Consider the following 25,219-nt stretch of genomic DNA (forward strand, 5'->3'; position numbering starts at 1 on the left):
CCAGAGTCAGCTGCTCTCTAGGACATCAGTGTGTAAACCAGACACACCCTCACCTCTCTTTGTTTAGCTTCCAGACTGCTTCACTGTTTCAATGTCACCTGTGGATACTCAGAGCCGAGGGAGGCCAGTGTAACACAAACACTGGGCTAATTGGCCCAATTAAGTCATTATGCAACACAAGCCAGAGGTCTGACAGTTTACACTCCTCTGGCTCTCCTTACAAAGACCTGTGTCAAGTTTTACTCTGAAATTTCCCACCAGCATCTGTCTATAGCAGAAAATGAATTATGAGGCACTCCAGGTCTGTCAGTGATAGACATCAGCAGTTTCTTTTGGTACTAGAGGAAGCATCCGATATGGGACAGAGAGCATGTGTAGATGTGGGTGTGAGTACATGCTAGTATGCGTGCACGTACCTCTCCTGACATGTCGGGGGCCAGAGGGATGAGGGGCCACAGGGAGGAGTAGATAATGAAAAACACCACCCACAGGCCGATGCTTCCCCAGATGGCGATGTGACTGAACTGTTAGAAGGAAAAGAAAGGTTAACAGACACTTTTTTGGCTTTTCATTTACTGTAACTTTGAGCTATACTAATATAAACAAACGTGAACTTTTTATACATTGTACTGTCTTGTCATGGTGCAATTTTCATATTTTAGTTTTGACCATTTTAGTAAAAGTTTACATTGATTGGCTTTTAGTTGCTTGAAGGAGTTACCATATTGTCATTTCACTGGGTTTACAGTTAAAAGCCTAGTGGGGAACAAACTGTAAAGAGATTCTGAGATAAGAGGAGGATGTAAATATATCATAAGTATCGGTGGTCCCATAAAATAGAGGAACTGGAAAGAGATAACGCAACCTTAACGAGAGAGGAGGGAGCCATCAACTTACCATGGTCCAGGATGAGGTCTCGAGGCCAGCTTTAAGACAAACTGTGATGACCACAAACTGTCGAGACACAAATCACGTTGACATTAAGAAGACTGTCCTCCTATTCTAAACTAAAATCAGTCATGGAGAGTGCATTACACAAATCTGAATTTACAGTAAGTACATAATTTTGTTTTACATCCAATATAAAATTAGAAAAGATGATCAGGTATATCTGATGTTTATTCACTGATGTTGGATGACACTTGGCTCAGACACGTGACACTTTAACACAGCAGAAACACTGCCTGTCAAGAAAATTGGTGCACTTACTGTGTAAACCATGTTGCCTAATAGGAGATAGTCTGGAGTTCGTCCGTTGCCAAAAACTGTATCTATGAAGGAAATCAACAACAGAAGCTTTCAGACCAAATCTGTCTCTTTTCAGTTCTTGAGTTTCATGCAGAGTTCCATTAGGTGATCCAAATCATAAACAACTGGAAAGTCCATAGGATATTATTTAAACTACATCTCAGTGTGAACTTTGGTGTAAAATGCACTGTTGGAGACTCGGAAATAAAAGCGGACATGGGAACATGAAGTGAAAACCACAGTCAAATGTTGCTTCCATTACTGCCTTTAGAGAGGAGGCAGGAATGTTAATTCTGTTTTTCGCCACTATTAGGAAGGAGTGTTTTTATGAAAAGCCATCAGTGAGACTGAAAAGCCCAAATGGTATGCATTAATCATGGTCAAAAATTAAATGATCTGACTAATTCACCGCTGAAATAGAAAGAACAGTTTTTTTTCTGACAAAACAATTATTTATTCTGCCATTAAAAAGGAATCCAACATCTTGAAAACACTTTTCCTAAAATATTGGCAAGAGGAACTTCTTAAATTAATAAACTAGAAATTAAATGCAAATCTCAGAGACATATTGCTCCAAACTGCACACGTGGGCTGAGGCTAAAATATCAGCAGTGTGCGACTGCCAGAAAAGAAAGAAAGAGGGGCTCCCTTTCCCTTTACTTCCGGCTGGTCACATGTCTTGTGTGCGCTGAGGCTTTGCTGACAGCCTGTCAGTCAGAGTGAAGGGGCTTGGCGCCTTTGTTTGGAGAGCAGGCCCAAGCTTGTGTGGTCCTCAGCTCTGGCCAGCCAAGACTTACCGGCTCAAAGATCCCTATTCTCTCCGCACACAAACAAAAACCTTGCATCTCAATGTGCACAAACATGCAGATATATACACACATGCACTGTCATGCACAATTACCCTCATACTGTATGGGTAAATCTGAAATCAGTGAAAATTAAATTGTACATACACAGACTGAGAGGTGTCTATTTCGGGTAAAAGGCTTCATTGTCTGCGTGGTGTGTTTACGAAAAATGAAGGAAGTGCAAACGAGTGTGTGCAAAAGCATTTCAGCATTTCATTTTGTGCGCACATGAACTGGTGCAAACATGAACATACGCTTGTTAGTGTGTGTCGCTCTGGCCGGAGCACACACATGTTTGCAATTCATGACTGGACGGTTGAAGAGAGAACTAATTAAGACAAAGTATGTGTGTTTGACTGTCCTCCCTCTTCATCCCGAGTCCGCCGAGAGCCGTGGAGGAGTCTCTGGGAGCTGCTTACCATGCTGGAAGGCTTTAAGGGGGAACCAGAAGAGGATGACGGAGTGGAAGAGGCCGTTCAGACAATGGGCCCAGAAGACCTGCAAAAAAAAAAAAGGGGAAGAAGGATGGAGGGGAAGGAGGCAGGAGGAGGAGGAGGAGAGGGGTGGGGGGTTGGAGGCGGCAGGAGATTCCAAGAAGAGAGAGAGAGAGAGAGACAGAGAGGGAGACACAAAAAGGGGGGAAAAAAAGCATGAGAAAAGGGTGTGGGGAGCTCCAGCCTACCAAATGACCCCTGACCTGGGCCCTTTGTGCCATCCCAGCGCTAGGCTAAGTGGAGGTTTTGTCGGGGCCTCCATGCTCAATGGCCACCCCGCTGACAGACACGTTGTATATCCTCTGTGTGTGTTATGGGGGAGAGAGAGGCTGCTGAGTGTGTGTACGAGCAGTGAAAGGCAAGTGGACAATGTCAGTGTGCAGATTTTAACTTCTAGGGTTTTTTTTTTTTAGATAACAACACAGAAATTCAAATAAAAAAAAGCAGTGAGAATAGAAGAGTGCAAAATACACGTCCTCACCTCAAAAATAAGAACATTATACAACATTAATATATGTGCTGCCAGTGTGAGAGTTTCCTCTCATTACATTTCATTAGGCTTCGGCCCTTTCATGTGAGAATTTTTAACGGGTGTAGAAATAAATGACAGGAGAGTTTAAACAAGCAGAAATCAGTCTAGAAACACACACAGGGAGACTGACAGGCCTGACAGAGATTAAACTGTTTTCATGGTAATTATTAAGGGCCTGGAAAATCGTGGTGTGGACCGCAGCCTGCGTGCGTGTCTGCGTATGTGCGTGTAAGCAAGCATGCAGACTTTGGATGAGCCTTTTAAATCAATACTCCCCTCCAAAACCACCTTGTTTCAAATTTACATTATGCAACGCCAGAGCCAAACAAAACACTAATGGGCGATGTAGCATGAAACAGCCGTGAAATCTATTCTGCCAAAAACCGCTTCACATTTGTGCCCCCTCTTCCTCCCCTGTGCTGTGCTGACCCAGACGTTGGTGTTAATTCTGGGAGCTGAAAATTCTTAGAGTAAACGGCTGACGGAGGTAAAATACAAACAAAAAAAAACTTTTTAATCATCAGTTTCTGGCAGACTAGAAGTTGGAGGCTTGCTTTCTTAAAAGTACCCTTTTCAACAACTTCAGCAAACCTGTCAGTACAACATAAAACATAACTTATTCCAGACAAATAGGACACCCTCAAAACTGAAAATTTCTTGAGATTTCCACAGGTTTGAGTCATTTTAGAATAACACCACCTCTGCTTAAAATTGTAGGGTTATTCCAAAAATTGTGCCAGGAAAGGGTATGAAAAAGAAGGAAGAGGAGAAGAGAATACGACACACTATGTTACAGTGAAGGGAAAAGTCTTGTTCTAGACTATGAGCCTTTATAATATACCTTGGCCTCGGTGGCACGACCTTCTCACCTTTCCTATCGACCAAACAAAGTCCCATAGCAGCCACCCCCACCCAGGATTACCTCACCCTCCCACTGTGTACACAAAACCCAATACGCTCAGCAAGGAGTGGCTGAAAGCAACCCCCCACTCCTCTATCTCTGTGGTCAAATGCGAACTAAATGATCACTAATGTTACAATCACATGTTTATGCCAATTAGCCTCCCACTGACAGGCTCAGCTCTTCATCAGCCTCCTCTATCTTATTCCGTTCCCAACACCGTGGGGGTGCAAACAAGCCCCCGTTTCCTCTCCAAATAATGAATGCTAATGAAATCAATAAATGTTCATAATCATTTGTCACAGTGGGATCCTCCCTTTCACCCCTCCAGCCACCCTGCTCTCTTTCTTTCCCTTGTATCCCTGGCAAGTTGCTAAGGATCCCCTCCGAATGAATGCCCTGTCTGTCCTGTAAAGATTCGGCTCTTTGAAGAACTCCTAATTGCCAAAAAAAAAAAAAAAAAAAAAGCATGAAAGCCAGTAATTAATATTGAGCCAAAAATTTCCAAAGCTGCTCACCCCTTCCCTTTTATTTTTGAACGGCTGGGGTAAGAAGGGAAAGAGGGAGAAAGAAATAAAGTGTATAAGACATGGAAAGGTGCTTTATAAGAGGTGATAGTTGCTGGTAAACTTCTATAATCACTACGACTACAGAAAGACTAGTGTGGTTTATTAGAGTGACTTAAGTGTCTGGAATAAGTAATTAAAAGTGAACAGGCGACACAGTTGAGGCCAAGCCTTGAGTTTCTAACACCCCCGGTCACTCCCTTCTCTCACCTCAACACAAACAGCTTTAATTCACAAAGACAGTATCTGTTGTGTACAAAAGAGCCAGGCGTGCAGAAAGACAGGCTTCGAGGGGCCAAATTCCTGCTGGATTTTCTCGCCTCGCCTCAGGCCAGCTGCAAGGAAAATATCTCGGGAAAAGAGTGGACAAGCCAGCAAAAACAACCTGCTGACCTGGCCGAGTCATCATTTACGGGTCTTGGAAAACGTGGCCCAAACAAAATTGAGGTTCATTTGCTTCTAACTATCAGACACATACTTTTGTGACCCTTTTTTGGCACAAGTAAGTTAATGAAGTCCTCAAAAAAAAAGTTAATGAAAGGAAAATCCACCCTACAGCAGAATTCAATCAAAATTCTGGACTATTAAATCAGCAGTTGTGAGGATAAATATCTCTCTAATCTACAGTATAATTAATGGAATAAAGATGATGTCTAATGCTGTCAGAACCTGTTAACAACTTCATTCATCTACAGAGAACTAATAACACTTATTTTGTGTATGGCATGTCTGTTTTGCTACAAAGTTATTTTCTTCAGCTTCCTTTAATTATGAAACTACAGTGTGTCCTTAAGTGAGTTCTCAGGTGTGAGTTTACAATCTCAGATGTTTTGTGGTTTTTGCTTTAATAGCTCTGGGACATGTGGGACTGGTTCATACACATTATTTTTACATTAAATAAAACAGACATGAAATTGGGGTCAGATGAATATGATCCCAATTAATTTTGTTTTGAAAGAATTTAGATGAATTTGACTTGATTTTGACAAATGTAAATGGGCAACGGTCTTATGGTGACAAATATATCTCTTTCTACTTTATTTAATCAAACTTCTGGAGATTCACACGGTGTAACCTGTTACTTTAGCTTTAGAAGTAAATAGTTGTTGCTCAGTTAAATTGAACAAGGAAACTCCACTGTCATTTAGTACATCTAGTCTGGTCATGGGTAGGTTAAACTCAATCTGACAGCCCTGCTCTGAGAACAAACAGGGACTCACTTAAACAAATTGCATAATTTTCCGCAACAAATGCCGTCACACAATGACAGCACACTCTCTCTATTCCTTCCTTTGCACAATTCTTTCTGCTGCATCCCCCTACCCATCTGACCTTCCCTGCCCCTGACCGCCATGGCCAATCTGTCTTTAATCCACCTCCATGCAGCGCTAACCAGGTCATCACGCCTGTGAGGAGGGTCCAGGAGTCTCTGGCTCAGCATGGAGAAAGGAGGAGACATCTTTATTACCAGCGGGGGAAAGCTAACGGACAGCCCCCACAGACAGACAGAATAGGTCAAGCCAGGCCAAGCCAGGCTACAACTGGAGACCTCCTGACTACAGCTGCCGGGTCATTGTGACAGGAAAGGCATCAGTCCCAGGCGACGGCATGACAGGAACATCTCGTGCCATTAATGTGATGTTAATTGGTTGTAAGAACTGGATCATTTGACCTTTCAATTTTGTTCACAGTACAAATATTTCTTAATTTTAGCTGTGTTTTAGTGCATACTAGCATTTAAAGATAGACTCATCTTACATTTATGATGATAAACTATTATTTACTAAGTAAATTAGGCTTATTTGATCTACTCCTCCAACAACAGATGTTGAAAACTAACAAATATTGACAAGTACTGGTTCAGCATCCATGGTACATTTGCCTGAAATGCTGTGTTAGACAAAGTCTTTCTCATGAAGAAATTGAGTTTACTATAGCAAATAAATGGGCACAGTCAAGTACTTATTAAAAGGAAAGTACGCATGCTAATACAACAAATAAATGCAATGAAAATATGATGAAGATAATAACGAAAAAGTAGTGAGAGTTCTTGACCTTGAAAAAAGTAGTTTGACAAGAACAATCTTAACTCAAGGTATATATATATATATATATATATATAAGTTTAATATATATATTATATATATATTAAACTTGTTATCACATGACTGAAGTTCTATACAGTCTGTGAGATGTGGTTGGAAGCTCTGGAAAAAAAATTGAAATTGGACCTTAAGATATTTTTTTGTGTGTATGTGTCAATGCCAAAGTACTGTATGGAGAAAATATGCATATACCTAAAGAACATATGATAGAGAGTAAGGTTACCTTGGTATTAAAACCCATAGCATTCTGGGAGGTTTTGTAGAGTTCTGGGTACTTCAACATGTTCTCTTTCCTGCAGGAGCGCTCAAATATTCCCAGAGTGAGAGGAGGCAGAGCAGTGAAGATCTGGACAAAAAATAACCACATGCACAGAAAGATCAATGATAAAGCTGATATAAAGTCCAATCATTTTAGGTTTTCACAATAATATCTCAATTTCTACCCAATAAAACTAACACAAATGGTCAACTCATCTTTGGAACTTAATTATAGAAATAGAATAGAAAATAGAAATAGAAAAATAAAATAACTATCTTCTAGGGCAAGGCATTGTTAATTATTTTGGCTAAATGTGTGATAAATATGGGACTGCATTACTCACATTTGACCAAATATCTATAAAAGGACTTATCAAATTGACAAAACAATGTTGACAATAAATCCTTTTTTGTGACCACTAATTTTGCATTTTGTATTTCAGTTTCATTATATAAACAAACTGCTAAGTATTAAAGAAAAATATTTATGCAACTTTAATGCAAAATTCACTTGTAAAACTACTGTATGTACAGAGAGAATAATCAAATCAAATGTCTTATTACTCAAAATGTATGGTATACATGTGTCTTTATTATTGCCATATGTTACATTTGTAGTGCATTTTGCGTCATTCTTTTCTCCACTTGCCCCATTCTTTATTTTACATCATTGAAGACCATTGACCTTAAAACCCTTTAGGGTTTCTTATTTTGATTTGTCATGCTTCAGGTCTGTTCATATGCAAAACCCATCTCCAATGAACATCTGCGATGCTCTTGACTAAGAAGCAGGTATTTAAGCCTGGCTGAAGTGTAATTTCTTAGTGGTGCTGTAATGTTGTTCTGTATAGCAGCTGCTGAGAGAGGAGTGGTGGTATTGTGTGGCTGGGGGGCTCAGCGGGTCAGTTGGTGTGAGTTCCCTCTTGGCCCATCTGGAGTGGGAGTCTGCACGCCTCAGACTGCAGGACCAGCGGGCCACAGGACATGCTCCACTGGGCTCCTTTCTTATTCAGAGCCAGGCCCAGGAAGATCTCCATTGAGGGGCGGATTCAGCTCACTGCCTCCGACAGACTCCCACTGAGCCGGAGGAATTCCCTCTATTTTTTCGGATAAAGTCAAAGACTGAACCCTCCTCCCACCCCCCAATACAGTACTGGTTCTAAGGTGGTGGTTTATTATGAAATGAATGCAAGAGGCAGGGCTGTGAAAATGTCCTTCTCACTTGACAGTTTGTCCCTCCCATAAATTACTTCCATTTGAGGCCGATCAGGAGTGTGGGGAAGTTTCACTTCACACTTCTCTCATTCACTTTTGTTTATTGAATTGAGTTCATTTTAATAAACAGTCTAAAGTTACATATCAACTCCTTGTGGGCTTAATGGCATGGTATTAAAGATCAGAGTTGCAGATGCACATTTTTTCTTCTACTAAATTCATGACAGATATGAAATATGAGTTCATTAGGAGTGGTCCCATTATAGAGCCCTGTGGGACTCCCTACATCAGCAGCTAGCTCAATTTCTTCGCCTTTCTTCCTCTTCTTTTTATCATTCAAACGTAGCTGCCCTTGCTAACTACACTCTTTGGGGCAAGCAAAGCTGTTGTTCTTTCACATTCAGTACATAGTTTAGGGCACAGGGGAAATATGGACTTGACAACAGGTCATAAATAAAGGAGAATGTTTTCAGGATGTTAATGACATAGTCATGCAATAAAGGGATCACTTTTAGGGCACCTCGGGAAATCAGTTCTTTGTCAGAAAGCACCATGGTTAAAGGAGTAAAGTGGGCTCTTATTATATTAACACTCACCACATTGTACAAGCCGATGCACCAGCGTTCAAACAGAATCTGACCCGAGAAACCATTGACAAATGCAAACCAGATCTAAGGGAGACAAAATAACATGAAGAAAGAGTAAGAACAGCGAAACAAGCACAGGCAAGCAATGTATGTGTGTCTTTGGAGCAGTAAATTAAGTAATACAGTTTGCATGTAAGTGTAAATCAATTTAAATGACAGTCCAAGGTGGCAGGGATGGTGTCAGGTCTAAAATACTGACTTCTCCCTCTTCCATTACTCTCATTTTAATCATTTCAATCATGTATTAATTAATGAATTTCATACTCAAAAGATATGATAAATACACTAATAAATCTCTGCAGTCTTTCGAATGGTACTTTGAGTATATGCTTTCTATTAGTGATTGTAAGGGTGAGTATTTACAATTATCAAATTTGAAACAGGCTTATTGTGTCTACAGACTAACAATCAATTTTTCCATCACACTACATTCTTCACTCTTATGACAACAGAGACGTCAGGTATATATATCTGTAAAATTATTGCAAGGGTGATGAATCTTGTAATAGTGGTTGTTTTGGAAGGAAAAAATAAATGTTTCCTGTCAATATGAAAAAATAACTTAATTATCCTAAAGCTAATGTAAGTTTGTTTGAAGTGTTGACCTGTGATCAACTCGGTCATTAGTCTAACTTAGCCAAGTTTCAAACTCAGGAAAGGCAGAGGGGTCAAAACTGGCTGATTTAGAAAAAATGAGTGATGGCAGAAAAGCAAAGACCTCCAGGTGCCACCACCATGATGCAAATTGCTCCCTGGATTCATCACGGGATTACCTACAAACATATATCAGCCCACTGTTTCCCTTCTTGATCTACCTGAAGACATGTGGGTTACAGACGAGGTTAGTTATGGGGGCAGAGTCAGGGCTGGGTGGACTCTGAATGATGGAGACTTTGATATATTGTGTCAGGAGAGGGAGACAGAGGTAATATAAACCATATGCTGCTTGGAGATGAGGCTTATCACAGTATTTTGATTAGTCATAGTTATTTGAACCAAACAATTCCTCTACGGTCAGAGCAGAAGTCAGGTATTCTGAGGGAATAAGTTTAAGATTCAAGTATAGCAGCAGATAAATAAGTACGAGTACAAAATGTAAAAAAGGCATATGACTGAACATATCTTTACTGTAGTATTTATCTGGTATACTGGAGACAGGCTACATGTACCATCTGAATACTGCTTGCATAATAAAAGAAAATCAGAAACTGTTCCTCACAGTGTTAACAGTTTGACACTTCATCGTCCAGAACTGGCTCTTGCTGTTGCTCACGCCAAAACTGTCGAGGGAACATCAGGGGTTCTGTGTTTTGGCCATGGCCAACCAAGCATTTCCTCGCTTCATTTAACTTCATTATGAAGGCATGAACTGCTACAAATTCTCAGATTGGGACAAAGCCTATTTGAGGGCCCCAGCCGCCACTGCCACTCTCTACACGACCAATACCAATCTGCCACTGGCCCGTCCCATTTAATCGTGAAAGCGTATGCATGAAAACAAATGTCTGTCACCCACTCACCCCCCTTCATTCCCTTGGTCGAGGGGGAGAGGCCAGGCGCGTAAAGACGAGGACTGTGTTTATGTGTGTGCCTCCCAGACCCTGTCCCTCACCTCCCCTCTCTGCCACACCCACCCATCACAGATCCCACCCTCCCCTCCATCAGGTGCACTCTACCATGATGTTGTTTCTTTTATATAAGGGGGCCTGTTTTCAAACTCACGTGGGATATTCAACCAAATCTGCGACCATGTGACTCTGTAACCATGAGAATCACAAGGTGTACAGTACATCTACTGGCAGGGTGAGAATAGTTTTGGGCGTTTTGGGTCTTGGCTTGCTGAGAAATACATTCAGATGCCGTTGCTATGGGTTATGTGTAGATGAAGCCCAAGCCATGAGGCAGGTTCAACCATTAGCATGGCTCGAGCAATGTTAACGAGAGGCTAGCGGGTAGGTCAAACTGCTGAATTAATTACAGCTCTGCTCAATGAGAGGCTCTGGGCTGATATATTGTTGTGCTAAGTTAAAAAAGGCTCCTATTCATAGCATGTGGTAACTGCTTCTGTGTGAGTGTTTTGGCCTGGTCCTTGGGGTCCCAATAGCTTCTCTCTCTTTCTCTTTTTCCCTCTCCCATCTCTTGAGGGACAGATGCATTGATTTGCTCATTAGGGGAAGTACCAGGCAGGATTTTTCTTCCCCTTTTCTTCTCCTCATTGAGTGCCACTCAGCGGAGGGGTGTGGCTGGCCTCTCTCCCCCACTGCACATCATGAAAAACAGTGATGGAGGGAAGTGGGAGCTGAGAAAAGGGGGATTGGGCAGCGGCTAGCCGATAAGAAGACTCCTTGCATATTCATCAGCAAATCAAAAATCATTGATTCCACAGCTCTGCAGGCCTTGTCTAGAAGTGGCTGGGGTCTAGAAGGGGTGGGGGAAGCATGACATTTGTCCCCAACAATGTGAGTCCTGATACTCTTAAGCTTAGTATTGCAGAATTGCTAATGGAATTCATACACAAAGCAACCAAGGAATAAAGAGGAACATAAAGAAAGAGCTGATAAATATGCTGAAAATATGTGGTGCTACAATCACAAGTTGTTTTACAATGCCAGGCACGGCCTCTGTGGTTTCATTCAGCGTGCTGGTCGGCAAGCTTTGCTCTGCAACTCTCACTACACTGAGCTCCGCTGAATGAGCTTTCATGTAATTGCCTCATAAATGCCACTTGTCCATCAGCCCCCTCTGTAGCACCCTAGCAATGTGTCAATCAAACATGAGTGGCCAGCTGGATCGGCCATTTGAATTAAGTTGCTATGGCTTCCTTTGGAAAGGTCTCTTAGCTTGAATGTGACTGAATTCAATCCTTTTCAATCCTGTTCTTTAGTTAACAGTGTAATTTGTAACAAAGTGGGAGTTATGAATTCTGCTTAAAGTTCGTTAATCACTGGGCCGCATTGTTTAAAAAATGTTTGGGTAATTATAACTGCCTTTTTCTACCACAGAGAAAGTCACACATTACATGTGATCAAGCTTGAACTGTTCTCTAACTTATTAGAAACAGGACTGTAAAACATAATCAACAACATCAGCAAAGCCAAGAGAAACAACTATTCTGTGAAGCGGCTCCAGCTGTCAGTCAATCATCCTTTAGAGTGACAGTCTTACTTTCTGACTCACAATTAACCCTCAGTGAGTCAGAGAAAATCCTGAATTATCACAAAACTGTTGCAAGAGCCTCGGACCAAGTTATGCTTTACATTCAGGCGTTCCACAATAGCCACAGAATCCTTCACCCTCCTACTCTATGTCTCTTAAAAGGAACCAAAGACCCAGTGGAGAGAGAGGTAGATGAAAAGAGGCTTAAACATAGACTCCCAGTCCTGGTATTCAAATTGTAACACACACTGTATCAGACAATAGTGCTGCAAACAAAAAAGTTAAAATTCCCATCAACATCTTTGATTCTCTCCTTGCACGGTAGCCTGGGAGTCGACGAGAAAAACATGCATGCACAAAGGTAAACCTATTAGTGCTACAAATGCAGCTTTTACCCATAGCCTGAGGTTGCTGGTGTGCTCCATGTCAGGGCCTTACAAAACAGGAACATTTGAAATATTGAAGCAGCCAAACAGTGAAGAAATCTCCCATTATCTACTTGAATCCCCTGAAGGAGTGTAGCACAGGGGCAGGGGGAGTTATGTTTTCAGAGAGCAACAAAAGGTGTGCTAGAAAGAAGCTCGCCCTGCAGACAGAACTATAGATGTTATGTTCCAATTGTAAAAAAGACCTGCTTTGAAAAGGGACCTGGTATGCTTCAAAGAGGAGCTCAAGTTGAACACAGAAAGAACGGATAAGCAATGTTGAGAGGAATTCTGACCATTTTTTGATGTGATAGTGGTGCTGAGGTCCATTTAAAATTCACAATAAAGGGCAGAGAGTAGAATTAGCATGATGGACAGGGATTTGTATGGTCTTAAATGTAGACTTCAGAAGTTCTGCCACCTATTTTGGATTTAAATTCAGAGTGTGTGGAAAACATTGACCATTAAACACAGTTCAAAGTAGGGATGAAAATGAAAGAAACTCAACATTTAGGCATGAATGAAACGTCATACATAATGTTTTTGCGGACAGAAAATTTAATTAGTTGCAAATTGAATTTTATGTTGGATCTGCATTTGCAACTGGTATTTTTCCCTTATCTGTAGAAAGGCAGCATGACCAAACAGTTGCAGTAGCTATAACTGCAGTAATAGCCTGGAAAAACAACCTGACTACCCTCTTTCACTTCAGGTCACAATAAGCCAGAAGCAGACATGCTGGAATGTAAAAGGTAGTCTACTGATTTTCCACGGCACATAAACCAGAATGAGGATGAAAAAGAGGATCAGAGGTCAAGTGTCACAGAAAGAAGATGAACAAAAGAGAATTTTAAAGTGCTCATATTTCTGTGACAGGTTATGTGCTGATGATACTATCAAAACATGTGGCTGATCCTTTCCTGCCACCATGTACTGTGGCACTTTCTATATTGTCCCCATTACACAGTGCAAAGGCAGAGGAAGAGTTTAAATCACTTACTCTCTAAAGCCATCAGACCCCTCAGGCAAACTTAAATAAAGAGAGTACTTATGTAATTTTTTTCTTTTGTTCAGTTTGTTTATGTTCTGTTCTCCGTGTCTGTCCTCACTTGTCTTGTTTTTTCTTTTAAATTAAACAGTGTGGTGAAGACTTTTCTACATTGTGTGCAATAAAGTTCTGATTAACAAACTACTAGAGAAATTAGGTCTTTAGTTGATTCCACAGGCATGATTCTTACGGGTTGACATAGTGGAAGCACATAATCTGTACTGGTATTTAACTCTCAAGGGAGAACACATTTTTTACTTACAAGAATATGCCTCAGACTTCAACAGAAAAGTAAAATGTAGAGCTGCAACAAATTATTTTCATTAAAGAGTAATCTGTTGATTTGTGTCTCAATTAATTGATTAGTCGTCTGGTCTTTAAAATGTCAGAAGACGGTAAAAAATACTGATCACAAAGTCCAAGATTCAACATATAATATCTTGTTTTCTTGCACCCAACAGTCCACAACCAAGATATTCAGTTTACTATCATACAAGACTAAAGAAACCAGAAAATATTTGCATTTTAGAAGCTGGACACAGAGAATTTTAGTCTGTTTTCTTAAAAAAAAGGCTATATTAATTTTCGATTGATCGATTTATTGACTCATCGTTGCAGCTAGTAATTTGCACACATTACAGCACTGTATATCGATGTAAACTTCCTTTAGTGTAGTGTGGGACAAAGTGTGGTAAAACACTCAGTGGCAACTTTTGATAAAGAAGTTTCGAGAAGTTGCAAGGCCACAGTTGCCACTTCTGTCAGACCCGTGTATGAGCCGTAGATCAAAACATCTGAGCACTCCCATTGATAAAGTTGGTGCTGATAGGAAGGCACTTAACCTGTCTGGTCATTCTTGGTTATGGCTTTGAACTTGCAATCTGTGCTGGGTCTGGTATTTATCATTTGTCATCAAACCCACCACGCACTAGCAGACTGAACAGAAAAAGATGCTAGCTGAGTGGCTAACAGTAAGAACTTGGTGCACATTCATTACCTGCTCTTAATTTCCAATTGTAAATCACATATTCCTGGATCATCAGATACAAAGCAATTGATATAATAACAATCACTGTCCTTCGCATTTATCATGTCTATAATTTAGTTTTGACAAAAAACTATAGAGATTCAACAGAGATTGTTCCCAGTTTTCACATCTAAATGAATGATTAGTTACATCTAGTAGCATTTCTAGAGAGTTGGCTGTACGTCACAATGATTCAGATGAGCCGTGTGGGTTAATATTCTAAGGCTGAAATAACTGGCGAGGAAGTCTTAAAGGCAGATGTCCAGTTAATCAGGTATTCCCTTCATTACTGTGTGTGTTTGTTTATGTATCTTCTGTCCAGGTATGTCAAAACTCAAACCTTTCAGGCAGGAGCTGCACAATCTGGCAGGCAATGTGAGGCCCCAGTCAACAGAAATACAAACATGGAAACTCTAACAAGGGATCTTTGCCTTTAACTAATCATGTTGTGTGGAAAAACCTCAATGTTTTGCTTTCAGATCTGGTTCACTGCATGACTCTCAGTCTTGAGAGCTACTGTGTGAGACGTACCTCAATGATATAGAGGACAATGTTCTTGTAGAAGCAGTACAGGATGCATTTGGCTACACGGTTGTAATTCCAGGCTCCGTGGACGAGCAGCAGATTCTTCAAGTATTTGAACTGTGTGGGAGGGAAGAACATGGAGGAAAATGCCAAGATAAATGAATAGCAGAGGTCTGTGTACAGTACACTGTCTGATGGGTCTTCACAATCAGAAATCACAGTGCTGGAACACTAAAGCAGCTACAGGAACTTCTGGATTAAAGAAAGCAGCAGCCTTTTGTCATTCCCTAGCGGAGAGATAAAGGACTAATGGGGCATTGTGGCCAAATCGCTCACTAAAGCATTCCAGAAATTTCTGGACAAAGTTTGTAAGACCAAGCTTTGAGCTGCTGAAAATGAAGGAATTTATATGGTGGAAATAGTCTCCTAAGGCTCAGCATAACAGTTAAATGGCTTTATAATTATCCTACTATATGGGGCCTGTGGTGAACTTACAATTACAATGCAATTTCTGGCTGATAAGTGTGATTACATCGAAGCAGAACTCAGAGGCCAGTCTTTCATCTTTGATTGCCAGTAAAAAAAAAGCACAAAATGTAACCATAAGAAACATCTACATTGTATCCTCTTTTTGTCTGACAAAAGGAAAAGTTCTTAAAAATTTCCCTGTCACCAGAGTGCAAGAAAAAAAGGAAAATTAAACTGCAAATTTTTGGGTTGACATTATTTTGTTTATTTGAAGGTCTGCTTGTCTTTCAGTAGTACGGCAGTATTCCTCCGTGAAATAAAAGCACAGTGGCGGCCCCCAGTTTGTCTGACCTCTAGAATGGTCGGCTCAAACATCAGTTAACGCAGACCTGAGCTGATGACAGATGGACAGCAGAGGTGCCTTGGCCCAAAGTCTCTTCACTCTCCACTTGCTTCAACAGATAAATCTGAGCATTCAAGTAGCACATCTTAGAAACTAGCTACAACAACCAGGAGACCATCTGATACTTTAGAGCATTAATATAAATCATGTAATCAGTATGTGAGTAGAAGAACAAGTTGCACAACTTCCCAAGATTGATTTCAGTTTCTAGTCAGCAAATTACAGTTAACGTACCGTTACGCCAATATATGGAAAACACCAGTGGAAGTCTGGAGGTGTAATTTAATTTGAGGCTGGGACACAAGCTAAATGGATTATAAGAGGCCACCTGTCTTTGAAAGACCACTACCTTCTACATGCCATGTGGACTGAAGGGGGCACTTAAGACAAACCCAGGTCTCTTGGATAGTAATTGCACACTGAAGCACAGAGGGTGTACTGTGTTTTAGTAAACTAATGGTTTCCCATACTCTCAAGCCCTGTGGCTGTAATAGCAACATAATGTACTGAGCAGCATGCTGTGTAGAAACAGAGCCATGTCACAGGAACTTGGAGCTTTTGTTACTTACAAGTATCACATATCGACACAGAGTTTCAGACATACTAGTTACTAGGATATAAGTATGTGTTTAGGTAGCACTTTGCCGGAATCTGTTTCTGTATAGTTATCTTGGGAGTTGGGTGTCACCAAATGCCTGTTTTACAGGTGTTACTACTCCTCTGTATAAGCTAATGCCCTAGCAGACATAAGAACTATTGTTACTCAGAACAATGTGCCAAGCTATCAATAACACATATTACACTTGAGGAGACAATGACAGGACTGACAATTTGTATAATATGACTTCTAAGAAATTACATAAAAGTCAATGTAGCAACCGAATTGAGGACGTGCACCTGCAGCTTCAAAGCATATGTATTTTGATCAGGTTCAAATCATATTTAAACGCTGCACCAGTTTAGTAATCTGGTCCTTCTGGTACTTACTACTTTTGCATTTTGCATGGTGTCACCATTGTGGGAAATGACAATAATTATCTATATAATTATATAATAATTCATAGTATTTTTACAGGTCTTGACTCCTAATGCTGACATTGAGATGATTTTACATTATTTAGGTCTTTAGTCTTCAGTATTATGTGAGGCAAAAGTCTGTAAATCTTGAAGATAGTTTTACTTTAATCTGGTCATGATATTATCAGCAGTTCAGCAGCTAATCAATCATCTAATAGGATCTGCACTTTCTCTGCATTTTCTTTGATCATGTCTGAATGACCAAGATGGCATCAGGCACATGCTGTAGGCAGGATATCAAGTTACAATGTGTCAAAATACATTAAAATTCTAATTTGAGCATTTCAACAATTTCAGCATACTAATATATAAACAACAAACTTAAATCAATATGTTGGTGTGAGTCCCTGCCACCGTGCTCACCTGTGCAATAGAGTAGTCAGATGAGTTTGCTGCCTGCAGGCCCTCATTGCCTGAAATTCCCACACCGACGTGAGCTGTCTGTATCATCCCTACGTCGTTAGCACCATCACCGATAGCCAGCGTGATCACCTTCACCTGTTTCTTTACCATCTCCACTACCTCTGACTTCTGAAGTGGAGATACCCTAAAAGAGAGCACAAGTAATATTGTGTTAATCATCAAATACAACTAAAGTGAAGAACGTTGTGTTGCTAAAACTGATGCTACAAAATATTCACAACTTGTGAGTTTCATAACACATGTTGATACTGAGGGCAATATAGAGTTATATGCAGTATAAAGGACATGTAAGACATGGTGTATGATGGACAGTAGACATGAAATTATAAAAGAATATCCAGAATCTTCCAGGATATCCTGTTTCCTACTTTCTGAGTCTTGGGCAGCATAATTGCGGTGTGCATAAAATAACATTCATTCACGAAGAAAGTCTTGAGATCAGCACTCGGAAAAAAAACAAAGCTCTTCCACAGCTTTGGAGAACAATAGGTTGAGGCAGGCAGGCAGATAGGCATGTCATACTTAGTGAACCCCCTAAAAATAAAAAAAGGAGCATTTTGTGCGTAATATTTCTTTAGAATTAGATTAGAAAACAAATCTCCATAAATCTGCAACTGGTGAGGCAACCAGGCAACTGGTATATAGGCACAATCTCTCTAATCTCAGCCTCTAAACTTTCTTCAGAGTTGTCATGGGTCTCTTGCTGGCCTCCCTCATTAGTCTCCTTCTTGTACAGTCACTAAAGTTTTGAGGACAGCCTGCTTTAGCAATTAATCGGCTGCACAAATGAGGATTTAAGTGTTTCCTTTTAAAGAGGATGAATATTTATGCAAACGTTTTCACTTTGACTTTTGATCAGTTTGAAAAAAGCCACATTAAATCTACTTTCTTTGTTTTACAAGAAAACAAGAAAACTAAGGGGTTGACTTTTTTAGGCACTATACCAACAGTAGAGTTAGCAGTGACTACACCATACAAAAAATACTTGTCATATTCTGGGAAATGAATGCAGATGACAGATGCATTTCCTCTGTCTACTGTTTCTCCCTCCCCGAAGAGACTCTGCAAGTCTTCTTACTGGGTCCAATAAACACAGCCAATCATTAGGTGATGGTTGTGACACATCTGATAACTCTTCCTTTACAAGACTTCAAACTTGACTTCATCCCCTCAGTCACAGGCCAGATCTGTAGCCTCCCATACAGGAGCTTCCTTTTAGTGCGCCAGAGGTTTGAGGGTAATGTACAGTACAGGCAGTCTCAAGAGATGACGCTGTAAACTGCATATCTGTCTTAAGTTGTGAAAGTGTTAATGTTTATGTTCTCCATGGTTAAAGAGGCCTCATTCATCTCCTCTGTCTCTTAGTGCCCACAGACTGTGCACAAGGCAAAAGTAAGTAGAGGTGGGGCGAAAAAATGAATAAAAATTTGACGTAATGCGCTGACTCATAGTGTGGCACCTAAAGGTTTGCTGACTTCTGGCCCCAGGCTCCGTCATGGTTGCTTGACTACCTAAGTACTTCCTATTATTTATGTGGCCTGGGCAGGTCAACAGTGGACCTTCATGATGTTGAAAGTTGCCATTTTAATTAAGTGCTGCCATAAAAATATTTATGGCAAAGCATACAGTAATACTTTGTAGTTCAACCATAGACAGCTTTAATTAAAATAGGCATTCATCTGATTCAATGTCCAATACTGGAACAAACCCAGTATTACATTTGGTATTTTAATACTGTTACCAAAGTATTAATGCACATGTGCCCACTACAACATATCAAAAATTACTTGAGTGTCTCTCGTTTTCTTTACTTGTTTTTTTTTTTTTTTTTGAACTAGAAAAAGTGAATACCTTTTCCATCTTTATATACATATTTGGTTAAAGTTTTTCAAAAGCTGGTTCAGGAAGCAGGATTGTTGCAATAGGAACACAGTTTTCATTCTTTCATGTTGGTCAATGGAATCATTGTCTCAGTCTTATTTTATTGTGTCTCAAGAGTAAATCTTACCTGCAGCATATGACAGCTTTACAGGACAGGGCGAGGTCCAGGAAGTACTGGCGCACTCCGAATGTGAGAGCATATTTGAGAGTCTTCCCATCAATAATAAGAGCAAAGTCGTTTTCCTTGTAGAGGGCATCTCCAAGCATTCCGCAGTGGTGGCTGAGGGTTTCCCTTGTTCTCTGTGTGATGGAAAACATTTCATGAATGTCAGTTGTTGTAATTAGTTATTAGAAATAAAACCTTTTGTATTACAGTTCATGGATGAATAATGCACTGTTGTTAGATGGTTTTCAAGAGTCTGATGTGCAAGTTGATTATGATTAATTAATATATGAGTCAGTAATGTTGTTTAGTGCAGTTTATTTTTTGTTTTTGTTTTAAAAGCATTTGTCTTTTATCTGTTAACAGATACAAAACTACTATAAAACAATTTAAGAATTACTACAAAAATTTATTAGGTGCACATAACATCTATGAATAACAGCTTTTTCATGTTTGTAAAGTAAAATTTAAGTGAACCTCTTACAATGATGGAGCATAAGACGCATATATTCTATGCTTCAATTGCAACATTTCAATGGCTCATTAGAAAAATGATTTCATATGTTTTTTTTTCTGCCATTTCAAAACATCATCTCACCACCAAAGAAGTTTCTATGTTTTTTTAAGATACGTTTTCAGGGGAAAAACTGCCCTTGGGTGTTTTTATTAGCTTTCTACTGTATGATTTATATTTTATCTACTGTGGTGGGATGTACAAGAAACATTTTGTGGCGCAACACTAAAGGGCTCCACAGTGATATTCATATTGAGAGGATACTTTTTACTCACAATACTAAAGTTAATAAATCTCTACACATCTCTAATTAACATTAAATATTTGAGTGAGATCTTTTCACTCCTATTGCTAATCCCGAACTGCTACAGAGCAGCTGCTCTTGGTGTTTTATCCATATTCCACATGTTTATTACACTCAGGCCTCGTCCATGAGGTGATAACATGGATGGGCTCTGTGAATGGATCATGTTTGCTTATACAGTATATACAGCTAAAATGATGAGTGATGATGAAAAACCATAAATATGAGAATGACAAGAGGATTAACTGTCCTGCCATGGGGGCATGTGGACTGAATAGATGGAGTGGTGAGATCATCATTGTATTCATCATTCCATCATCTTCCTCGCAGATGGGAAAGCCATTAGGAAATAAAACCAATTTCTGTATGGAACCATTTTCTGAGTGAGAGGGAAATGTACTGCATGTGTATTTTCATTAAAAAGTAAAAAACTTTTTTTTTTTACTGCACATGGCTGCAAATTTTAAAAAATATGACAGAAGCACTTTGTGCAGTTGTCTAAATAATATCCTTCACGGTGGTGTGGTAATATCGGCAAATGTGCAGGTGCTGATTAAATGTTAAATGACTTAAAAAAGAGAAGGAAAGACAGATTTAAATGGGCAGATACAGTGCAATGGTACAATGCAACATACACATCCTAATGTGCCAAGCAGATGCTCAAACAGCTGTAATCATTAAAAAATGTTGGACATTAACAGGACTGAGGGAGGGAGGGGTTCGGTATGGTGTCAAAGTCCGATATGTCAAAGCAGTCAGATTGTACCAGGGGGACCATGCAATGTTCGCTTGGCATAACAAAACTCTGAAACCCCAGCTTAAAGGAAATATTTGTAGAAAGGGGCTTTACATTTCACAAAGCGAGAGGAGAGTGAGAGACACACACAGAAAGAGATGATGGATTAACGGAGGAGGGAAACTAAGCAAGAGGATACAAGCAGAAAGCAGCTGCGAGGACTTAGCCATCCCTGATGGGCTCTGTAAAACAGCACGAGATGGTGAGCAGAACGCAGGCCTGTGTGTATATATGTGTGTGTGTATCAGAATCGGCATAGATATCTACATTCAACCACAAAGCCAAAGAAGAAAGCCTCTCCATCTCAGTTAACAAAGAGACATATGCATATGTGCATATGTGTGCGCATGCTTTGTATAAGCTAATGCACCAGTTGCATGAGAAGGAATTCACTCTGTTTGGGGCACAATCCATTCATCACATACTGTGATAAGCAAAGTTTACCATTTCCTCAAGTGGTTAGGCTTTTCCCCCCCTAATTTGCACTGAGGAGTTTTAGCACTAATGCTACATGTCTCGTCCTAAAGCCTCTTTGTTATGGCTATAATGACCAGTTTAGCCTATGTGACTAGCTAGTGTTTGGTTTTGGAATGGGTATGTGATGTCCATTCAGAGATCCACAAGAGCTTCCCATAAAGACTGAGCTCCATTGTTGATATAGCTCTTGAGTGATATAGCCAACAGGACGTGACACTCATGATGTGGAATCTGGACATTTGTATGGACATAATGTCATCATCTGTCTTAGACAAGGAGGCACCCAAAAAGGGGATATTGCACCTTAGTTAGAGATGCATGGACGCATATTTTTCTGACCACCATCTCACTGAAAAAACACCTCAGCGAGTTTTTAAAATAATCGAAATAAACACATACATTTTCTATAAAAGCTGAGAATAATGAGCCTCATCTATCTGTGTCTGTACTTTGTAAAGATTAATATACTAGTGCTCAATAAGCACTGTTAGCTCTCCAGATGATTAAACACGCTGACTGCAAGACAAAGCTGTTCAAAATGACCTAATCCTACCTTGGAGACTGAGTTTCACTGAGGGAATTTCAGCTCAAGTAAGATTTAGTACAGAGGATGTCTAAAACTTTGTCTTCCCTTTGATAACTATTTCTAAACACAGCAAAGAGGGAAGACATGCTCCAATTACTCTCCTTCGCAGCACGAGAGCACTCTGCTGCCTGGCCCTCTGCTCACTGTGCCTCCTCAGTCTTGGTGGAGAGGTTTCTCCCTTTGCGTTTTAACTAACTGCCTTATGTAAGCATCTGCTCAACCACAAGAGAATGGGAGCTGACATTTCAAAGCACCGGTCCGTGTGCCTTATGAATGCACCGACCCCAAATTTTTACCTCAACTCCATTTATCACGCTTAACGACTGGCTGACAGAATGAACGCCGTCCGTCATCACCCCCAAAGAACCCCCTTGCTGCTTTCCCCTCTTTTATCCACTTCTTCTCACTAATCCACCCTTCTTGTCTAACAAACTAAACCCAGTTGAGTTTCTTCTCCATTTGTGGCTCCTCTCTCCTGTTGGAAGTGGAGGGACTTGCCCTTTTCCATCTCAGAAACAACAGACAAGGCTCTCCTGCTGGAGGGTCAACAGACTTCGCTGCTGGGTGTCTAAAGGCCTGAATATCCTCCCAAGCGGACAGCTGCAGAGACCACAGACACGTTGTAGTTCTGTTTATATTACTTTCTGGAGTCCAATTGGAGGACGCATTCTACACATGCACAGTAGACTGGCGTCTCTTGATTGGAGCATAGTGGCCGTGCGGTCACAACAGATTAGAAGTATGTGGATGTCCGCACAGAGCCTACGCGTACACCCACTGATGATGAAATTAATGTCACATGGACCCTAGGGGACCCTCGCATACTCGCGGATGCAGAAAGAATGACACCGGCTTTAAAGATGTTAAAGGCAGATTTGGTCGCCGTGTGTGTGGACGGCTCCTTGTGGCCTCATCCTTTCAGTTTCAAGTCTTTTTTTAAAAACAAGTTTGGTGAGGAGATTGTACTATGTACCAAAATCACCCCTGATATTTTAAAATATTTCTTAGTAATTGTTTGAACTTATTATATGTGCAGCTTTAAACTGGATTATCTGTGTAGGAATATAGAATTATGTAATGAGCGCAAGAAATGTATGAGAATCACAGATAATAAAGTGTACTGTTCTGTTTTCTGATTAACATCGACAATCACGTTAGCTGTAATTGACATTTATCTCTTACAGAACTAAAAAACCATAATGGCAAATAGTATTCATTTAATGTATTGAGACTGGTTTCATTGTAGATGAAACTGAGATCAGCAGTTGTTTTTGAATGATAGAGGATTTTTAAAAAAAAGAACTGGGAAATGCTGGAAATAAAGAGAGTACCAGTTAGCTTCATTCAACCACTATGCAAAACATGAGTTCAACAAAGGTTGAACAACAGCAGTCAGTGGTAATTAGTAGTACTAAGAGTGAGTCCGGCCATGAGAATTATGCTGCATTCAAATATCAATGGATTGTGCATTTGTGCTGTGGAGAATTTAGGATGTATGAGTCAAATGACATTTTTGATTACTTTTTGGATTGAAATGGAGAAACTAAATTATGATTAAACTCAGTGACTAAACCATGAAAAAATCAGAGTAATATGCAGATTAGAAAGAGCAACAGTTTGGTAAAAACATTCTCTAAAACTTCTGAGTTTTATAGGTTTTGGTTAGACAGTTGGATCTGTATGCAAGGAAGTTTGTGGGCAGACAAAATGTTAAATACTCACATCAAGTGTGTCCTCATTGATCACGAGCATACCCATGTTCTTGGTCAGTAGTTTGCAAGAATGTCCTACAGTAAAAAAGAAAAACAGAAGATGAAGTTATACATTTCACAGAGAAAATTTATTAGATTTCAAAAGAATAATGGGTAAACAGGAGAATAGGCAGCAAATGTATTAAATTTCTACTGATCCTTTCACTATATTAAAATGTAGTTTATTTTTTTAGATCCTCATTAGCTGTAATCTTGGTGACAACTTATCTGCTTTTTCTAAATACACACACATTAAATACATGAAACAAAAACTCTTAAAAAGAAGAAACAAAATCAAACAAACATACTACAAAATGTAGCGATACAACATTAAAAAGATACCAATTAAAATGTTACAGCTCAGAGCCAGTGTCTCGGGACATGACTAATGAGTTTGGTTTACAAGGGTTTGTCAGTTTCCTGTTTTAATAGGCAGTTACAACTCTGAGTTACCCAACATGGCTCTCTGGGGAGCGTTCTCCTCAGTTCTTGGCTGGGACAGATGCTCGGGGTCACCAGCAAGGTGGTATAAAGAGCTTCCCATAAGGGAAAACAGAAATGTTTCACGAACCAAGACTGAAGCCTTCAGTTTAATACCATGGCTGTATGAAAAAGGCTACCATCTGTGGCATAACCGCATGAATATTTGTGGGTTGCAACACTTCGCTTCTGTCTGGAAAGATATTTTAGTTTCTTTTAGGGGGGTTACCACAAAGCCCCTGTTTTGTATGTACATGGGTGGCATTTTCTCAGAGTGAAACTGAGATAAGATTATGCACAAAACACACAAAAACACACAGTCACAGTCAAACACAATTGTGCACACACAGTACACACAGAGGGGGCCTTGCATGAGGAAATGAGTAGTTTTCCCCCTCCAGAGCTGGACTCAAAACCAAACAGGGTTGAGGTCTGGGTCTAGCAGATTGTTTTCTTAAGTGCAAAGGTGCAAACGTCCAAAATTTGCCAATGTGTGGAAAATGTCTCCCCATCTCAACACTGTCTCTACTCCCTTCCCCCTTGTCAATTCCTGCCACAGCCCTTCCGCTTAATGTGTTTACCTTAAGCTCATTTGACTGTGGCCAAACTGCCCTTTTTTTTTTTTTTTTTTAATTTCACCAGAAAAAGTTAAATTCCTGGCCTTTCTCCATCTCAGGCGGAACTAAACACTGCTCCCACAGGATTTGAGGAATGTGTAACAACGACATTCATGTCACAGTAATCTCAGATGTTGCAACGGGAGCAACAATTAAGGACATGGATTTTAGCCACAGAAGGCACTCAAAATGAAGACCACAAACCAGGATTTTGGGAGGCAGGAAGAGTGGGGACCTGACATTAATTATTGGGCATGGTAAAGTAGGTAGGAAGTATTTGTGTT

The 25,219-nt window shown here is 40.1% G+C and overlaps 1 protein-coding gene across 8 annotated transcripts in view; it reads right to left on the reverse strand.

Moving 5' to 3' along the window:
• atp8a1 (ATPase phospholipid transporting 8A1) overlaps positions 1–25,219 on the reverse strand; it is a 108,576-nt gene that overhangs the window by 17,342 nt on the left and 66,015 nt on the right. For all 8 annotated transcript variants that reach the window (XM_067599780.1, XM_067599778.1, XM_067599779.1 and 5 more), the window contains 10 exons: positions 23,810–23,874; positions 19,375–19,547; positions 17,307–17,490; positions 15,002–15,112; positions 8,764–8,838; positions 6,918–7,040; positions 2,516–2,594; positions 1,210–1,271; positions 898–954; positions 417–524 (listed from right to left, as the gene is read on the reverse strand). In XM_067599780.1, the coding sequence (XP_067455881.1) occupies positions 417–524; positions 898–954; positions 1,210–1,271; positions 2,516–2,594; positions 6,918–7,040; positions 8,764–8,838; positions 15,002–15,112; positions 17,307–17,490; positions 19,375–19,547; positions 23,810–23,874 (1,037 nt within the window). The remainder of the gene's footprint in view (positions 1–416; positions 525–897; positions 955–1,209; positions 1,272–2,515; positions 2,595–6,917; positions 7,041–8,763; positions 8,839–15,001; positions 15,113–17,306; positions 17,491–19,374; positions 19,548–23,809; positions 23,875–25,219) is intronic.

The sequence above is a fragment of the Thunnus thynnus genome, chromosome 9 (assembly GCF_963924715.1).
Source record: "Thunnus thynnus chromosome 9, fThuThy2.1, whole genome shotgun sequence".
NCBI lineage: Eukaryota > Metazoa > Chordata > Actinopteri > Scombriformes > Scombridae > Thunnus > Thunnus thynnus.